The following is a 17,556-nucleotide window of genomic DNA, read 5'->3' as shown; positions in this document are numbered from 1 at the left end:
GTAACCACAACGGTGAGACTAGAGCAATTCGTCAATTAGTCAATCGATTAATCAATTTATCATTAGTTTACCCAAGCAAAAATGGTAAATATTCTCAATTTCCAGCTTCTCAAATGTGAAGTTTTGCTGCTTTTCTGTTTTATATAATTATACATTGAATATTTTTGGGATTTAGAGCGACAGTTGGACAAAACATCTGAAGATGTAACCTTGGACCCTCAAAACTTCTCATGGGCATTTTTTGAGGGGATGACAAAACAAAATGTTTATTATTTTTAGTAAAAATAATAAACATATTAATCAATGAAACAACAATGAAAATAATCATATCATAGGTGAGACTATACCAGAATATACAAGAGACAATGCTAAATATTAATAGTGAACCCACATCAAGTTCAAAGTGGATTTTATTTAACAAATCAGCCTCATATTTGCAACAATCATTTACACATAGGCACACTTTAAAACCCTTCTAGTCTTTACACACAATTCATCTTTAAAGGCCCTGCACACACACACACACACACACAGGTTTTCCTTTACTGTAGCTGATCTTTTCAGCTTCACCCAACTACATTAAAGAATCAGAAAAATGTCCCTTTCACATGTTAAAACGTATCTGTCAGGGAGATGTCAATACATGACAACTTAACCCTGAGAAAAGATCTAATTAGCCGTAATAAGTGAAAACACCTGTGTGGGTGTACCATGGGCACTCCAACACCAGGTACCATCTATTTCATGAAGTCAGATCTACGATAATGATGTAAATAATGTGTTTAGGCTGCTGCTCAGTCCTCCTGGTACAGCTTTCCAGTGAAAGTGACATAATTAGTGGAGGTTATTGATTAAAATCCTTCACATGTGGATGAACAATCATGTCTGAATCTGAATACCTACCCAATAACAATTTTTAAAAAATGATACAAATATTTACACATTTCTGAATAACGCAGGGACATATTTCATAGTAAAACAACCTGTAAACATTTCCCCAGCATGTCATTGCTGTGTAGTGGTTTAGGCCAAGATGGTGAGCTGTCAAGACTCTCATTATTGAGTGGCATTTTCTGTAGGAACCGGGGTTTCATAGTTTGCCTGCTCATTCAGAGGAGCCTCCTGAGAAAGGAGAACAAAAAAATGTATAATAATAATAATAATAATAATAATAAGAGTAAAAAATAAATTGCCACTGTTGTCATTTTCCAAATGTGTATCCAAAGATACTATTCATTTTGAACTGAAATGTATCTACAAGATTAATGGTCATGTTATTGGCTTACCTTAAGATGTCTGTATATTCCCACTTGGAAACGACAGCAAATGACATCGACCAAGAATCCCACCATACCATGGAGCATGCCTTCAAGTGAGAAAAAGATCCAACTGTAGATGCTAATGCTCATGAGGGTTTAGATGAGGTGAAAATAACTTGGTTTAAGTTTATAAGTATGTTAACTGCATGTAGGAGAGGATGTTGAGTCAATGTGCATGTCTGTGTTTGACAAATGGATGTTTCGGTGTTCACGTACATCCATAAATAATATATAAAGGGTGATTTTTTTTTTTTTAATGAACCATCACCCTCACAAGCAGAATTATTCCTCTACAATTTAAACGTCTAGCTTGCCAGTAACTCCATCATCTTTGGGGACAGTTAATGACAAGGCATTCATCACCTCCCTTCCATTATCTTTAAAATTTCTGTGAGAATGCGTGGCGATTCAGTTTTAAAAAGGTGACTTTCTTACCATTTGTTGGATTAGATAACAGTAAATGTCTAAAATCCTGATTTAGCCCATTAACTACATATTGTCTAGATTTTAGATTGGTTACGCCCCCGTCGAAGAGGCAAGAACTACAACAAAAATGTGATATTGTGACAGCTTTTGACCATTTTCAAAAGCATCCAGTAAGTTTTAAGATTGATTTTCTCCTTTCAGGCAGTTGTTTTCGGTTCATGCCCCTGTGAAAATCAACTTGCAGGACTTAAAACTTTCCTGAGTTAGGTCATCTATGGTAATGCAGTTGCATGTGGGACAGTTTTAAGAAACAGTTGAGCTGTTCAGGTGCTTGTGGGATGCTCAACAACATCCAAGATTAGAGAAAAGTATTGCATTCATGGGCTAATGTCAAAAACAATTAACCTACAGATAAATAATAAGTAAACATAGATGTGTTAATGTAGACTGGCAGGTTACTGTGTGTATTTAAGGCTGACTCACACATCTTGGATGCTGGAGCATCTGTGAATGTAAGGTCCTTGCTCACAACTGCATTACTGTGCAAAAATAACAATTTGACTAAAACAAATAGGGCCCAAACATGATAAAGCTCCAGCGTGGCCCTTTAAAGATGCATCTGACACTCGATGAAACATATTACCAGTTACAAGTGTTTCTGAGAGAGAGTTTATCTACCTGTGGTAGAGAAAATGCCTCCAATGATGCCACAGAGTCTGACAAGAAACTGCCAGAGAGGCATATGCTGCTCGGTGACTTTGACCATTAGTGAGCTGATATCGTATTTCATGAAGATCCCAGAGACTCCATGGCTGCCTGAAGCATGGTTTATCACTCGGTCCTGCAGAACAACAAGAGGAATACAAACACCTTCACCACACTGATACATAGCACACTACATAAATATACAAACTTGTGCAAACGTTTAAACCTACCTGCTCAGTGACTGAGTACTGATGTGTTTCTGCGGAGACCTTGTAGGTGTTCAGTTTGGTGGGAACGATGGTGATGAAGTACTGAAACATGTGGTTAGCTGGAAATAATAACCACAAATATCTGTTAGCTCAGTGAAGCAGTTGTCAATTAGCTGGGTTTTTTAATGAAACTGGTTAAATGTTAAACAAAAACAAAAACAGTGGATATCAATGAAAAGGCATGAATTAAGATAAAAATGGATTACGTACGATAAGCAGAGACTTTCTCTGTGCCGTCCAGAGGGCTGATAATCCCAGGAATCGCTTCTCCGAAGGACAGGTGGTCAATCCGGTGAGAAAAGTTATAAGCTGTAACACAATGCCAAACCAAAACAATTAATAATCATCATCATCAAGTGAATACAAGGGCTTTATTTCATGTGTCACAGCAACCACAACTTTAACGTACAGAGTGAATATCGTTGCCATGTTACCAAAGTATGAGAACATACATAAAGTAGATATGTGTACAACAAGGGTTTGTCAAAAGGATAATGAACTCACTGTCATGGCTAACTAGTGCAGCTAGATGGGCATGGCCTCTGGGATGTGGGATGGACCTGTGCAGGGATGAAAAGGTCAAGTTCCTGTTCTGTGCGTCTGACATTACAATGGTTTAGAATGGTCAGGTCTAACTCTTATGTTCTGGACAGACGCAAAATGTTTAATCTGTGTTTTTTATAGCCATGTAGATACATACTTGCCAACAGTAATGTGGAAATTTCCTGCCACCTTGTTGACATATAGATGTCCGTGTATCCTGCAGGCACTAAGGGAAGTGGAACTGTCCTCACTATGAGGAAAAAAGAGCAACACAATGTGGAGGGAATCATTTTACCACAGCATATGGGAGGTCGAACACTTCCTTGTTTATCTTTGTAATCATATTTTCAACCATCTCTCAACACCATACAAAAAAAGAGCTTAACTTGAGGATCCTGTACCTTTCAGACTCAGCAGGAGGAGCTCCTTTTATTGCGGCCTTGAAGAGTACATCCTGGAGAGAGTGCTCCACTTTGAGACGCTCCTGGATGTGCAGAAGTGTCCTGACGGTGACGGACAGAAACATTAAGGAAACAAAACTCATTTGGAGTGAGACAAAACCAATTAAATGGATGAAACAGCATTTTAAATTTAGGCCTTTAATTTATGTTCACAAAAAGAAAAAGGATGGTTTCAACATCACACAAGCTATTTAGGTTATAGGTAGCAAATAACTTTTGGTGTCCTTTAGAGTTTCTGACAATGCTACCAATGGTCTACTGATTTGTAAATACTGTATCAAGACCAGAGACTGTACTGTTTGCCACGAAATGACAGCTGGATTTTAAATGTAAATAGCATGGCTGAATAATGTGGTGGTATAATTGTAATGCAAGATAAAAACCTGAATCTTACATGTGCCATAATCTTTGCTCTGGAGAGAGCTCAAAGTTGACCTAAAATGTGACAAAACACAACTGTCAAGTGAGCATAGATGAACTTTACCACTGTAAGACAAAGAAAATTAGATATTTTTTCTCATTCCGTCTTTATAATACAGTAAATAAATTGATATTGCGCATTGAAGGCACTCATACTCACTGGTTCATACTTTAAGCCATCAGAAGCAACCATGGTCTCTGCCAGATCCAGGACATCTGCACCGATATCTGCATTAATCCATACATACATATTAAAAACACCTTTCTCAACCAAATGTGCTTTTTGAGTGCTTTCCCTAGAGCTGAAATACAAATAAAACGTACGTTTTTGTACTTACACTGGCATCTCATGGCCACTGTAATGTCAACATTTATCCTCAGTTTACTGTAAGTGAAGAGCAGATGCAGTTAGGAAACATAGTAAGCCAAGACACAGGGTTGAAGCACAATAATCACTTGCACTTCTTTCTTTGCTCTTACCTGATGTAGTCTTTGTCCACCTCATACTCATACTTCATCCATGTGTCTCTGTACACAAAGAATTCCAGGAAGGCAAGGACAGCCATGAGAGTGAATGCTATCAGAGACACTAGAGAGAGCAATAAAAAGGAGTAACTGTAACATTAAAGTTACTCCCTCGGGGAGGAGTATGTATGTAACATAGCTAGAACCGAAGGCTACATTTAGCTTTGTAGTATCTGTACCTGTCCCACCGCTGGCTGTGGACTCCACATAGCTCTCGGGAACTTTGGGGAAAGCGTCCAGCTCCTTCACCAGAGTCAGAGCCTTCTTCTTGGTCAGTCTCCTCATTTTAGCAGCAGCGGTGATGTCGCTTCAGGTGACTCCCTCATAAAGTGAATGTCTTCCAGCAGCAAGTTACTGTTGGTTGTTTTGTGGGACGACCGCTGAGCAATGTGCAGCTAACGTTCAGTCTTTCTTTTCTGTGCTGACGTCGACCATGACAGCTGTTAGCAACCGAGCTAACAGTTGACGTTAATGTTAGCTAGCATAGATAGCTAGCCGGCTAAAACATAACTACGGCGACTGGTCTAACTTTAATGAAAAAAAAAGTTATTGTACCGTCAGCTCAGTCCGCGGTTAAAGTGCTTCTTTTCACAGTCAAACATCAGGAAATCCCGAAACGTGAGGTAAGTAACGTTACCCGGGGTAACTAACTACTGTCACTTGACCCCATTGTCTGGAGGAAAAAAAAAAACTGCTCCCATTTGGACTTAGCGCCCTCCAACGGTTGCTAACGCTAACCGTCCTTTCCTTACAAGTTACAAATGTGCATTTTATGGTTTAAAACTTTTAAAATAATTAAAATATTTAAAACTATGTCGCGGTATACTATCATATATAACTAGTTTGGTGCTAGCTAATTTCCCACTTGCTAATAAAAGCTTTTGATCTACTAGGATTACCAAATGGGTTAAGCAGGCACCTGCCCCAGGGGCCCCAGGCCTTCAGGGGCCACAAAAGCCCCAGGTTTGTCTGTGTGGCAATTATTATTAATACTATTAGGCAATTACTTAGTGTTAATTTGATTATTTTTTTAACATTTGTTTGGTAATCTTACCTTACCTTAAATATTTCATGTGATATTATGCTCATATAGTGCATATAAATTAGTGTTTGGCAAGTGTTAGATTGACCTGCCTGGCCTTTACTAACAACCTGTTCCTCCCCTTTTCTGTTCATTGTGTATGGTATGCTGGAATATTACATGGCCCCATTGATGGATTATGAGATGGTGGTCCTCTGGGCATAGACACCATAAAGCAGAGTAGTCTTGTTCTTTTAGCATATTCAGAAGACCACTATTGCATGGTGTCAATACTGAACACAAACTGAACCAGACCTCTACATACTACATAAAGCTTGAGCAGATAATCACTCCCTTTGAAGGTATCATGTTTTTTTTTTCTTGTGACAACCTCAGAGTGAATGTTCAGACTATTCCTACAGTTTATCAGAAAGACTTTATACCTTTTCATTTCATATTTGCAAACAAAGTTACAATCAATCATGCCACCACAAACCACTTGCTACACACTGATCCTTGGGCTTTTGGGTGCCAGCATAGCCCCACTGGTATTTCATCCTTGAATCTACCTTATTTATTGCCTTAATGCCTACATTTTGAGAGGGCCTACACATTTCTGGTCATTTAACTTAAATGTTGTTTAAATTAGATTTTCTACTGAATTTAAGTACCAAAAGAACATATTCAGTTTATCCAATGTAATGACTTAGCTGTAACTCACACTTTTTTTTTGTTTGTTTGTTTTTTTTTAATCAAAGGACTCAGTTTGTCAGAGATGTTGTTCATATACTTGAGCCAAAAAAAATTTTCAACACACAATCCTAATTCTGACATTATCTTTAACTTCAAAGTAAAAATCCACTGTGTGAATTCATATTATTCCACTGTTTGTGGATAATAGAGTCAATACAATTATTAATCTCCCACTATTGAACAGCTTCAGCATTTAGTCACTATACTCGCTTTCTCTGCTTTTCAAGGAGATAATTTTTCAAATCCACAAATGAAAACCGAGATGTAAAAATATGACAGAAATAACAAATGAAGTCCATTTAGGCTGGACTTTCCCTTTTACACCAAAACGGTATCTTTAAACGGGCAGCAAGGAGTGCTTGGATCCTCCACTCACACAACCTGTTTTTCAGCTCTCGTATCAAAGAGCTTCTGTCTTGCTCCTTGAATAGTTTGCTGAATCCCTGACAATTAACCTAATCCCTGACTTCCCTGCGATGAAGGAGGCAAACAAAGAGAATTTCATGGCAGGGATCGATAAATCATCAGATTAAATGCTGCATTAACAAACAGGGGCCCACAGAATAACAATGCTGCAATGTGACAGTATTGTATCAGTATGAGAACAACAGTAGTAACTACTCGCAAACCCTAACTACTATTATTCAGGTTGAGAACACTAACTTTTGTCTTTCAAGTAACATAAATCATGAGAGACATCATGAGATATTTCATCCTTCAGTCAGGCGTGTATCTCTTCAAACAAAAACAAAAAATTAAATATGCTTATCAACACATAATGAGTGAGGGCTTTTGCTCCGGTTCACTGTGAGTACCACAGATATACAGTACATCTATAGTGAGATACTATACAACTTCAAGTATTATCTGCATTATTTTAGTGCTGTGCGAGCAAAGGACAAATAAGCATGCCAACAAAATTCCAGCGTCCTCATAGACGGTTCATAGACACATCTAACATCAAAGTTATGATGCTCTTCCCAACAGACAGATTAATGACTGGAAAAGTCAGCAAGCATTGTAGAGGCCAACACAAACTCAAATATACAGCATGGCCTCCTGCTAAAATAGTTTTAAGGTTGAAGCTCAAGAGACTGAAATCCATTCACAAACTGCTCGCTCTATTCTGCAGGTACAGAGTCAGGACCCTCGTCCCGTAGGACGGCTGTCTCTAGGACATCGGAGGTGGGCGTGTCAGGCGGCTCTTGAGAGAGATCTTCAGAGCATCTGCTCACAGTGGGTGAGATCACATCTGGACTTGTGTCACAGGACTCTGTGCTCTGCTCCGAGGTGGCTGTTGTAATTGCTGCAGCAACACTGGGGGGAACTGGGTCAAACTCATCATCGTCGTCCTCCAGGATGGGTGACTCATGGATATCTGCCAGAAACACTAGATATTTTAGACAAGCGGATTTGGGGAAGTTGACAGTGGTTATACAATGATGAATGGATAGAAAATGCTAACTCACTGCTGAAAGCTTCTGGATACTGCTTAGCAATCTTCCCTTTTAGTGTCCTGGAGAAGCAGAGGAAACCAATAATCAGAGGTTGTGTGTATGTGTGTGTGTTTGCACTGGGGGAGTAGTGACTTACCTGATCCTTCTGAAGACGCTGTCCAGATCTTTCTTCATCTCCACGAGTGTGCGGGTGTGGAGCAGGAAGCGCTCGTTCATCTGCTGCAGACGCACGTTCGACAGCCCGTTGAAGTTGATCAGCATTTCATTGGTTTTCTCAAAGCGGTCGAGCCTGAATTCACAATAATTCAGCAAAGCAACAATTCAGGTGTCAGTTCACAAAGCACAAGGCAGGTGTCAGCATCACTGTAACATGCAAGTGAATTGACCCACAGAAAACAGCACAGCCATTTTATATTTAGTAGTGCGATGTAGCAGAAAAGCCACATCAAGCTAAAAAGACTAATCACACCATGACTCTCACATGTGCCTCTGAGCCTGGATGATGGCGTTCACATCCTCAGAGTTGACCATGCTCAGCATCCTGTTACAGAACACGCCAGATGCTGTGGGCTCCGCCATGATGAAGACCAAGGCGGAAAATCTGCAAATACAAACCTTTATTTAGAAATATACTCTTGCGAGTAGTATAATATAATAGTATCATCAACACAAACATTGAAACCACGAGCCCATAAAGAAAGCTTAATCATGAAACTAATGGACACAGTCAGTTATTCAATGCCGATACAGCTCAGTCAGTAACGCTAATATACTTAACTATCACCTTCTACAAGGGCAGTTAAGTTTCGCAGCATGTTTATTAACTTTATTAACAGTTCAGCAGACTTCCCTGTTAGCAGGCTGGACGAACCATTGATAACCGTTGGCTCGCGAGCTCAACTGACAAGCGAAGCAACACAGTTGATATTAGCTACCTGAGACCCCTCGGTGGTTGACTGCGTCGACCTCTGGCTGTTTGAATAACAGATTTAAAACGACATCTGCAGCCTAAAGAAACACCTGACAGCTGGCTGCTGTAAAACAAAAACAAAGCACTTCCGTATTTTTTTTACTTCCTGTCATATGACCGCAGTTTCCGGTGCTTTTTTCAGGTTTCTTCCTTTTTCTTTTCATTATTTAAAAACTGCGCAAATTACGACTTACTTTCTTAATAATTAGATTATTAACAAATCGAATTTGGTTATATCAATGTTTTTCGGATGCAGAATTATATAATAACAATAACAACGAAAGTGTGGGACATTTCAAAACCATACATAAATAAAAAAGTAAAAATATATTTAAAAATAAATAAAAACAAATGCATACAATTACACTGAAAGTGCATGCAATGTTATCCAAAATAATATCTTTTTTCGTTGCCTTTCAACTCGACACTATACACTTATTATAGGTAACTGAAAAAAGCCTAACATTAAGTTATACCAAAAATAGTCTTTGGATTGATTTATGAATGTGCATTCCAAAGAGGCACATAAGTTTTATAGCATCATCCAAAAAACATTCGTCTGAGGTACAATTTCAAAAGGCTACTTCTTTCATCAGCCCAGAGAAAACATTAAAATAATACAGTAATATTTCTACAGAAGCAGGGGATGTAAAAAATTGGTAGATCAAATTTTCTGCATCCCTTTTTACAAAATGAACAGTCAGGTTCTTTGAATGTATTTCGACTGTGCTGCACGGATAATGGACAGACTAATATTGCAATAGTTAACAAATTGCATGACATGTCCAGGTGTTATCCTTGTGCATTATTTTCTAGAGAATACTTCTTCTGCTTTTTACTTTGGTCCTTCTTCTCCTTCCACACGAGCTTCTAAAATAAAGTCTAAGGCCCTTTGAGCAGAGATTCTGTTGGCCATACTGATCGATACGGAGCCACGCACGAAGAGCTATTTATTTGTTGTGTTCCTCCCCAAATTTGGGGTAGAGTGTGAAAAAATAATTAACGTTTAGAATGCGAAATAACATAATACAGGTTCTCGTAAAACATTGTGTAGTTGGACACATTACAGAGGGTACATAGTTCAGGGAAATGCAGGAGCAGACAGGTTCTCGGTGTTTGAAGTGTACCGATGTTGAAACCTTTAGGTGTGTGTGTTGTTTCACACACTACAGAGAGTACCCTCGGGACCCAAACACCACATATGTAATGTAAATGTGTAGGGGGGGTGTACAATTTGTATGTGTTGTTTTACATGTTCTTCACAGAAAATGAGCCATGGTCAATGAGTTTCAGGTTGAAAACACATTTCATTATACAATTTTTGTATTAGTGAACACTGAAAACGGGTCCCACAGACCTGAACACCACACAAACGTTAATTCAGTTTTTTGACAAGACACAATTAATAATTTCCTAAGGTACGCACGGTATGACAAATTTGTCCTACCCTGACAGTTTATGAACAACCCATATTTCTTTGTGTTTAAATCTCAAGCAAGGTGATTATAGTGTAGTTGCACTAAAGTAAAGTAGGCTTAAGCAGGGTAAGGTACATGTGAACATGTATATTAGTCTTATAATTGCTAAAAGTCTGATATAGACAATCTCCGTAGAAACCAGGAGAGACTCTGATTAGATGGTAAATACTTTATGGTTAACTGAATTTGGATTATCCTGCTGAGTTAATTTTATCCACCTACTACCCACCTTATACCAATAAATTCAGTAACTCCATACTTCCAGAAAACTCACAAAATTACTTTTATTAAGGGACAAGTAAAAAAAGTACATGATGTATAAAAAATACAAAACCGCTTTGTCTAACTTGTAAGCTAGGTAAATGCATAGCAACAGTACATGCAAGTCTAGAGTTAGATATCCTACTATTCTGTAACATTTTTAAGCTACAGGCTAAAAGGGGAAAAGCACAGTTTGGTTGCAATCTATCAGTCATTTCAGTCTACATGATCCAAAGTGATGGTACAGAATAAGTTAGGTTGCACGCAACTCAACTGATGAGTAAATAAATACTTAACAAAATTTCACAAATATTGACAACCAGTAATTCGATGCAATGTTAAACAGAGCCTGCGTGAGAATTTCATTACATTTCTGATGTACAAAACCGTACTACGTATGAGCTAGAGATGAAGAGAATTCATAGTATTACACTTCTAAAGCAGGGATGCAGTGATACAAATAAATATGAAATAAATAAATAATGAAACCCATACAGTATAAGAGCCATATGGCTCACCCAACCCCCTTATGTACATAACACACCCTCTGCTCCCGACTACAACATCACAAGTATGAAATTTCATATTAGTGTTGTTTTTAGAATACCATAAACATAGATACAAATGACCTCGGACAAGCACAAGTGTCCATAGAAAACCTGCATTGATTTGACATTGGGTGAATTTCAATGTGCTTTGGCTTTTGTTTGATAATAAGGTAATATTAGGTTATATATCACAACACATGTGTGGTATATAAGAGGCAATGGCATAGAATTTCAGCTTGTATAAAGTCTTTTACCCTATACTGACCCAGGAATGAGGGAAATCACTGATATTGATATTGCTTAATGACTATACACCGATTATGTGTTTTGCTGTTGTATTGTGTGGTATTATTATGCAAAGACACTTGTATTTTTCCTTTTTCTTTTTTTTTTTACATATAAAAATAAGTTAAAACTTCAGAGAAATGGATCCAAAAAAATAAAAATAAGATTTACAGTTTATATAAGGCCATGCAATTTAAGTAGACTCATGCATCAGATCATCAGGTCTTTTTGGATGAGTGGGCTTGCCATTTACGCAAAATGCACTATGTGTTGCTGAGGCCACAATAAATATAGCTACTGTCCCTTTTTGTTCCTTAATACCAAACCAGAATTAACACTAGCACTGTCTATAACACATAATTAAGGCTGGTGTATTTGCTGTTGAAGCTGTGAATAGGCCTTATTTAAATGGGACCCACATACGAATTTGCACACAGAGATGCTAATCTAGTCTACAAACACAAACTCTTTGATAGGAGTTGATGTCAGTGTGAATAGACACAAACACAAGGGCTACTGTACAGGTCTGTGCTCCGTCAGTGTAAAGTGTCATTCATTCCAAAACGAGATATCCACCATTTTTAAAAAAGTGATATTTACTCTTAACAAATAATGTAAAACTAATCCCATTATATTAGTCATCTTAACATATATGCTTATAAAATATCCACATTGAGAATGGGTTCAGCTGTATGTTTGAAATGTTGAGTGATGAATTTCAAGTAGCAACTTTTTCTGTAAGCAAGTGGATCTATTGCGTTTTGGAATAAAGTGTTTTAAATGTACCAGCAAACTAGAGCTCCAGCATTTAATCTAAAGTGGAACAAAAACACCACGGATGATGGTCCATCGTCAGGATGGTAAGAATATTAAATAGAAAATAAAAGACAAAGTGGAAACACAACAGTCCATAAGTTACCGTTGAAACATAATAAACAAACCTCCAAGATTGTTGTGGAGAAGACCAGAGGATTTCCAGCTGCTTATGATTGAAGGCAATCTGAGGCAACTTCTTTCTGTAAGTGCTTGAGGAAAAAAACAGCACCGCAAGATTTCTTCAGAGATGAGTGCAAGGTGGTGGTGGTGGTGGGGGAGGGGGGTGCTTGACTTCACCACCCTTCCTCCACCATCACCCCGTTCCTCGTTGGAGGTGTTTTCACGGTAACACATCGCTGAGCAGGCTCTGCGTTTTCCTCACACGTTGGTGTCTCCTTCACTTCCTCTTCCGTCTGGGATTTCTGCCCACTGACATCCAAGCCCACCTGGCCCTCCTCTACCTCCACCTCTTCCTCCTCATCATCCTCCTCCTCCTCTTCTTCCTCTTCCTCCTCTTGTTGCTGCTGCTGCCGTTGTTTGTTGCGGCAGCATGGTTTGAACAAATGGGGGTCAATGAGCACCTCCCCAAAGCGCCCCTTGTAGATTATTCCACAGCACACCTTTTGCCTGGGAAAAACATGACACAATGTATCTATTCAAGTGTGTGAAGCAACACCAAAGCAATTAGAGGCCTGTACCTGTGTTTACATACATTTATAGTACTGCATTAAAATGCAATGATACTGTACAAATATCTAAAGTCAGTGTGAATTTTGTCTAATGCACACTTGGTATACAGGTGCATAGTAAGTCATGCAAAAGAAGATAGTGAACTCCTCTCAAGTTTATTGAAAAGGCAACATGTCGGTCGAGGATCTTTGTCAGGAATTAAAAGTGCCTGAAATTTTATTATTTAATTATTTAAATCTTACAAATACAAAAGAAGACATGATGTTTGCTGTGATGGATTATCTATCTAAACAAAGTCTCTACAAGCTTTTTACACACAAAAAATGAATGCAAACCATTGGCTGTCTGAAAGGCAGGAAGTAAGAGCATAAAAAAAGCAGTTTGGGAAATAGTCAGAAGTAATGCAATGTAAATATTATTTTTCGTTAATGGTCAACTGGTGTGACAGACATCATATTAATTTTAAGCTTTTGACCCAAAAGTTCCAAAATTGTAACGCACAGCATTAAAGCATCTGCACACCCACACAGTGTTTCCAATTCCCATGCCTGATTAGCCCTCTAGTCAGGTGGAAGATGTCACTAAACTATGACCTAGTAAGAATGATAAGAGTGTGAGTTGTCCCACCCTAACAGGTGCAGTGAGGGGGCTGTCAGTCTGTACATGCCCACACAGTCTAATTCGGCAACATAAGTGAAAACACATGCGTGGGTGGACTGCTGGGCATGTGATAATGAACTTGTACTTGGACAACAAAGGGCTCTTTGATTTTTCATGTAATACTGTAAAATATACGTTGTGTCAAAATCATGGTGCAGTGTGTCGCTCTAAATCAAAAAGGTGTTAGTGCTTTACTGTCCGACTTACCTCTTCCAGTAAGTTAGGTCCAGAAATGAGAAGACAGGGGAGCGGCTGGATCCTGGGCTGAGCTCAGTGTCTGAGCCGTCGTCTGACAGGTTGCTGTAGCTAGGAGACTGAGCCGGAGAGGCACTGGAGGTGGTGCTGTGGGCATCCGAATCTGGTGGGCAGAACAAAGCATGAAAAGCTAAGGAATGATTAGGTGTGACCAAAGTGGAACACATGACAAAAAAATCTACTCTTTAAGGAATAAAATGTGTAACTGTGTTACTGAATGCCAAAACTCACTGTTTCTTTTAAGCTCTTTCTGCAGCCTGCTGATCTGGCTCGGCCGAGCTTTCTTGGAGATGGACTTTATCTTCTTGGGCCTGGAAGTTATCTTTAGGCTGGGACCTCCTCTGGCATCAACAACCTGTATGGAGGAGAGGAGAAATTACATAATTTTACACATTTTATCAAGACCAAGTAATCCCTCAACCATAATATCAGTAGTACTGAGATCAAACTCACGTGGTTCCAGTTCTTCTTGGTTCCCACAGGTAGCTTTTTCCATCGTTTCACCAGGAGCACACAGGCATTACAGATTTCCCCAGATCGCGTTTCACTCAGTCTGCAAGACAATTACGGTTTGTGACGGAATGACAGAGAATAATTGTCTCTCTCCAAACCCCACGTGTTTAGCTGTGTCTCTTACCCAAAACAGCTCCTGAAGTCTTTCTCATACCGCTTGCTGTCCGTGAAACGTGAGCTTGACGACTTTGCGCGGCAGATGCAGCAGCCGTCCAAACTCCTGTACATTTTTGGCTTATGAAAGCCAAACATCTGCGTGCAAAAAAAAGAGAAGGTTTAAATATTAACATCTCAGGCTGTCATCAGTGTGCATAATGTGTTAACTGCAGTACCTCCCTGCAGCCGTGCATTTCTCGCTCACATCAGAGGTGATGCTACTTCATTGTAGCATTTCAGTTTAGCTTAATGTGAATTAATACAGAAATAATCTGGTGTTTTGACACGATCGGAGAGCACTAAAAACATCCCGGGAAAGCGATTTTGTTGGAGCATCTCTCCGCTTTGACCCACACGGGGGAAGTAGGTCAGCAACACTCAGACATCGTGTCAGACAGATCATGACACCAAGCTGCGCTCACAGGATTCACGCTTCATTTTGGAAACTCAAAATATAAGCACGCACTTCATCCGATCCTCCAGGCTGCAGAGGACACATTATTTGCCATGGTTAAAAACTACAAACTATGAGGATGTATTGCCACTGCAAATGTAATAAACGCTCCGATTATGTAGAGGAATTATGATTTATGCTGCTAGGCAAAATTGTATCTCCATAGCACGTGTAGACCTGAACTGCGGCAAAACTGCGAGCCGCGCCCCCCCAGACTGGGTTTTTTTTCTTGCCATCAGTCCTCGGGATCTTCTGACAGTGCGGTGCCACAGAGAGCAGAGAGACAGCAGACAGCAGCAAACATTGAAGACTTCTCACTCTGCTTGTGTGTGTGTGTGTGTGTGTGTGTGTGTGTGTGTGTGTGTGTGTGTGTGTGTGTGTGTGTATTAAAATACATCACAATGTAGGCCTATTATATAATTATATTATATTATAATTAAAGTCTGTAAAATAATAAATACATACGCCCAGCCCTAGTATAGGCTAAGTATAACAACAGCCAGATTTCAATGTACAAACTTTCACGGACATGTGTCTATGTATACTTTACTGTTGCAGAGTAAATTTGCAGAAACTTGCAAATAAAGCTGAAGTAATAACTCTATTTAACCAGGAAAGTGATTCACTGAGATTAAAAATAGAAAGTATAATCGACATCTAATTAAATAGATAAAATGTTAGGAGAATAGTCAATACTAATCAAACCTAAACATATATTATCAGAAGGGTATTAAAATTATAAAATAAAGCAATCTATATGATCAATTTAAATCTGTAATTTTGTATAGTATGAGCTCGGTGCATGTCTTCTGGAGTATGTTACAAGTCCGACCACATATTCCCTTTCGAGTGTCTCATCTGTAAACTGCAGACGATCTCTGCAGCAGAATACAGTACGTGACGCAACGCAACATGGCAACACACTTCAAAGGCGGAGGCAGTGTGGAGAAGGGGGTGTAATGCGATTTTCCGAAAAAGGTGTAATATTAAAAGTAAACTGTAAAATCCCCCTGAAAGCAGCGAGGATTTGCGTGAAGAACAACCCCACTTTTTAAAATAAAAGTAGAGGGCGAGAAATGCACTTGTTTTTATCGAGAGAAAAGTGCAAGTCGCCAATTTCACCGCCCACTCCAGCGAGGAAGCATGGCATGCCACACGACCTGCTTCATGCGCACCCATTTTATGATGACCGTCCTCTGCTCGACGATGCCAGACTTTCCTTCCCAACGTTAACTTTACGTAGCGAGATAAACTAAGGCAAACAGATTTCGAAAGCAAAATATGTCGTTTTCTATTTTAAAGGAAAGCCGTCCAGAGATAATCGTGTAATTTGATCTTTACTCTTTGTTATTCCACAGCCGCGTCACTGCAACAGTCCTCCTTCAACTACATGTGCACGAACTTCAAAGCGACGGCTTTTTCAAAGTCGGTGTTTGCAGTATTTTCTTACACTAAACAACATTTTTTACCCAGCTTGAGTTTCATAAGGCGTCCGCACATAGTTTGTGTTTGCGCTAGCTTTTTTGTTGACAGCAGCCGCCGCGTGCTGAGGCGCATCTGTGGTCCGGGTGGGCGTGAGAGATTTAACTTGGCGTATTTAGCAGGCGTAAATGTGTAGTAGACTGCTGGCGCACTACAGCCAGACAATGTGGGCATTATTGCTGTTTAGAAGAGTGTGTTTCTGACCGTAACGCCCACAGTGACCGATTTAAGGATTATTTCGGGAGCGATTTCCTTCAACAGCCATATGCACTGAAACAAACAATAATAACAACAGCCATGCCTTGCTCATCGTGATTGCATGTGAAGCTCATTCGGACACTATTAAACACATCCTCGCGTTTATCTTGCCTTCCTTCCACTCTGTCCGCTTACTTTAAGTGTTCATAAGGAGACCTTCACACCAAGTTGACCACCCAGTCGGTATTGCAGCAGGCCTAAAAAGAGCAATTGTTCTGAGACAACTCGAAGCTTGTTTTGAATTACACAAATGGAAAGCACAGCTAAGACTTTAAAACCCCTTAAAGCCTCAAAGACCCGACAAAACAAATAAAAACCGTCTGCATTCATTACCTTGTTGCAAGTTGCGTGAAGCTGATACAAAATAATAGTCCCAGTAGCGCGACGTTACGATGGGAGTATTATGGAAATCAACCCGCGTCAGTAACCCGCTCCCTTGTTGATGTCTGCGCTTGTGGACGGGACTGGATAGTTGTGGACGAAGTGCGCATGCGTCATATCCACACCTCCATTTCAGAGTAGGGCAGAAGGCTTTTTTTCTTTTTCTTCAATCAAACTATTTACACAAACGACGTGTGACGTGTCCGTGCGTCTGCATTCTACTGGCCTTATAAGGATGGGAACATTGCGCGGGAACAGGGGGCTCGGCCCCGGTTGCTATGGCACATTGGAGAGTGTAAGCAAAGGGGCGGGGCCTGTCGTTTTACTACACAACGCCAGATGGCCCGTCTGGAGGCCTACGGCTTTCAGGAGGCTCGGCGTCTCGCAGGGAGATGCGTTTTGTTGGTTTGAATTGCGTGACAACAGACCAGATTAGTGGTAAATAAAAGG

General features: G+C 39.7%; 3 protein-coding genes across 6 annotated transcripts; all 3 read right to left on the bottom strand.

Moving 5' to 3' along the window:
- Positions 1–392: 392 nt before the first annotated feature.
- On the bottom strand, positions 393–5,379 carry ergic2 (ERGIC and golgi 2). Of its 2 annotated transcripts, none has more exons than XM_044194982.1 (13): positions 4,848–5,379; positions 4,624–4,732; positions 4,482–4,528; positions 4,304–4,371; positions 4,118–4,158; positions 3,664–3,765; positions 3,420–3,512; positions 3,224–3,279; positions 2,930–3,028; positions 2,681–2,778; positions 2,424–2,586; positions 1,287–1,366; positions 393–1,122 (listed from the first exon to the last, which is right to left on the bottom strand). In XM_044194982.1, the coding sequence occupies exons 1-13, from the start codon at positions 4,951–4,953 to the stop codon at positions 1,057–1,059; spliced, it is 1,128 nt and encodes a 375-aa protein (XP_044050917.1). In that variant the 5' UTR covers positions 4,954–5,379; the 3' UTR covers positions 393–1,056. The 2 variants fall into 2 exon arrangements, with proteins under 2 accessions (XP_044050917.1, XP_044050918.1); XM_044194983.1 differs by having other exon boundaries at positions 4,624–4,671.
- Positions 5,380–6,106: 727 nt separating this feature from the next.
- On the bottom strand, positions 6,107–9,067 carry kxd1 (KxDL motif containing 1). The gene is made up of 5 exons (XM_044194987.1): positions 8,835–9,067; positions 8,381–8,500; positions 8,036–8,188; positions 7,912–7,958; positions 6,107–7,820 (listed from the first exon to the last, which is right to left on the bottom strand). The coding sequence occupies exons 2-5, from the start codon at positions 8,476–8,478 to the stop codon at positions 7,564–7,566; spliced, it is 555 nt and encodes a 184-aa protein (XP_044050922.1). The 5' UTR covers positions 8,479–8,500; positions 8,835–9,067; the 3' UTR covers positions 6,107–7,563.
- Positions 9,068–10,606: 1,539 nt separating this feature from the next.
- On the bottom strand, positions 10,607–17,254 carry LOC122875611 (SIN3-HDAC complex-associated factor-like). 3 transcript variants are annotated; one of them, XM_044194986.1, is made up of 7 exons: positions 17,059–17,254; positions 16,861–16,922; positions 14,500–14,627; positions 14,316–14,415; positions 14,094–14,217; positions 13,815–13,965; positions 10,607–12,884 (listed from the first exon to the last, which is right to left on the bottom strand). In XM_044194986.1, exons 3-7 carry the CDS (start codon positions 14,625–14,627, stop codon positions 12,551–12,553), a joined length of 837 nt encoding a protein of 278 aa, XP_044050921.1. In that variant the 5' UTR covers positions 16,861–16,922; positions 17,059–17,254; the 3' UTR covers positions 10,607–12,550. The 3 variants fall into 3 exon arrangements, with proteins under 3 accessions (XP_044050921.1, XP_044050919.1, XP_044050920.1); XM_044194984.1 differs by lacking the exon at positions 16,861–16,922 and having other exon boundaries at positions 17,059–17,252; XM_044194985.1 differs by lacking the exons at positions 16,861–16,922; positions 17,059–17,254 and adding an exon at positions 16,455–16,833.
- Between the last annotated feature and the right edge of the window lie 302 nt (positions 17,255–17,556).

The sequence above is a fragment of the Siniperca chuatsi genome, linkage group LG4, assembly GCF_020085105.1.
Source record: "Siniperca chuatsi isolate FFG_IHB_CAS linkage group LG4, ASM2008510v1, whole genome shotgun sequence".
Taxonomy (NCBI): domain Eukaryota; kingdom Metazoa; phylum Chordata; class Actinopteri; order Centrarchiformes; family Sinipercidae; genus Siniperca; species Siniperca chuatsi.
The sequence above is the reverse complement of the archived record's forward strand: the minus strand, read 5'-3'. Positions and strand labels throughout refer to the sequence as shown.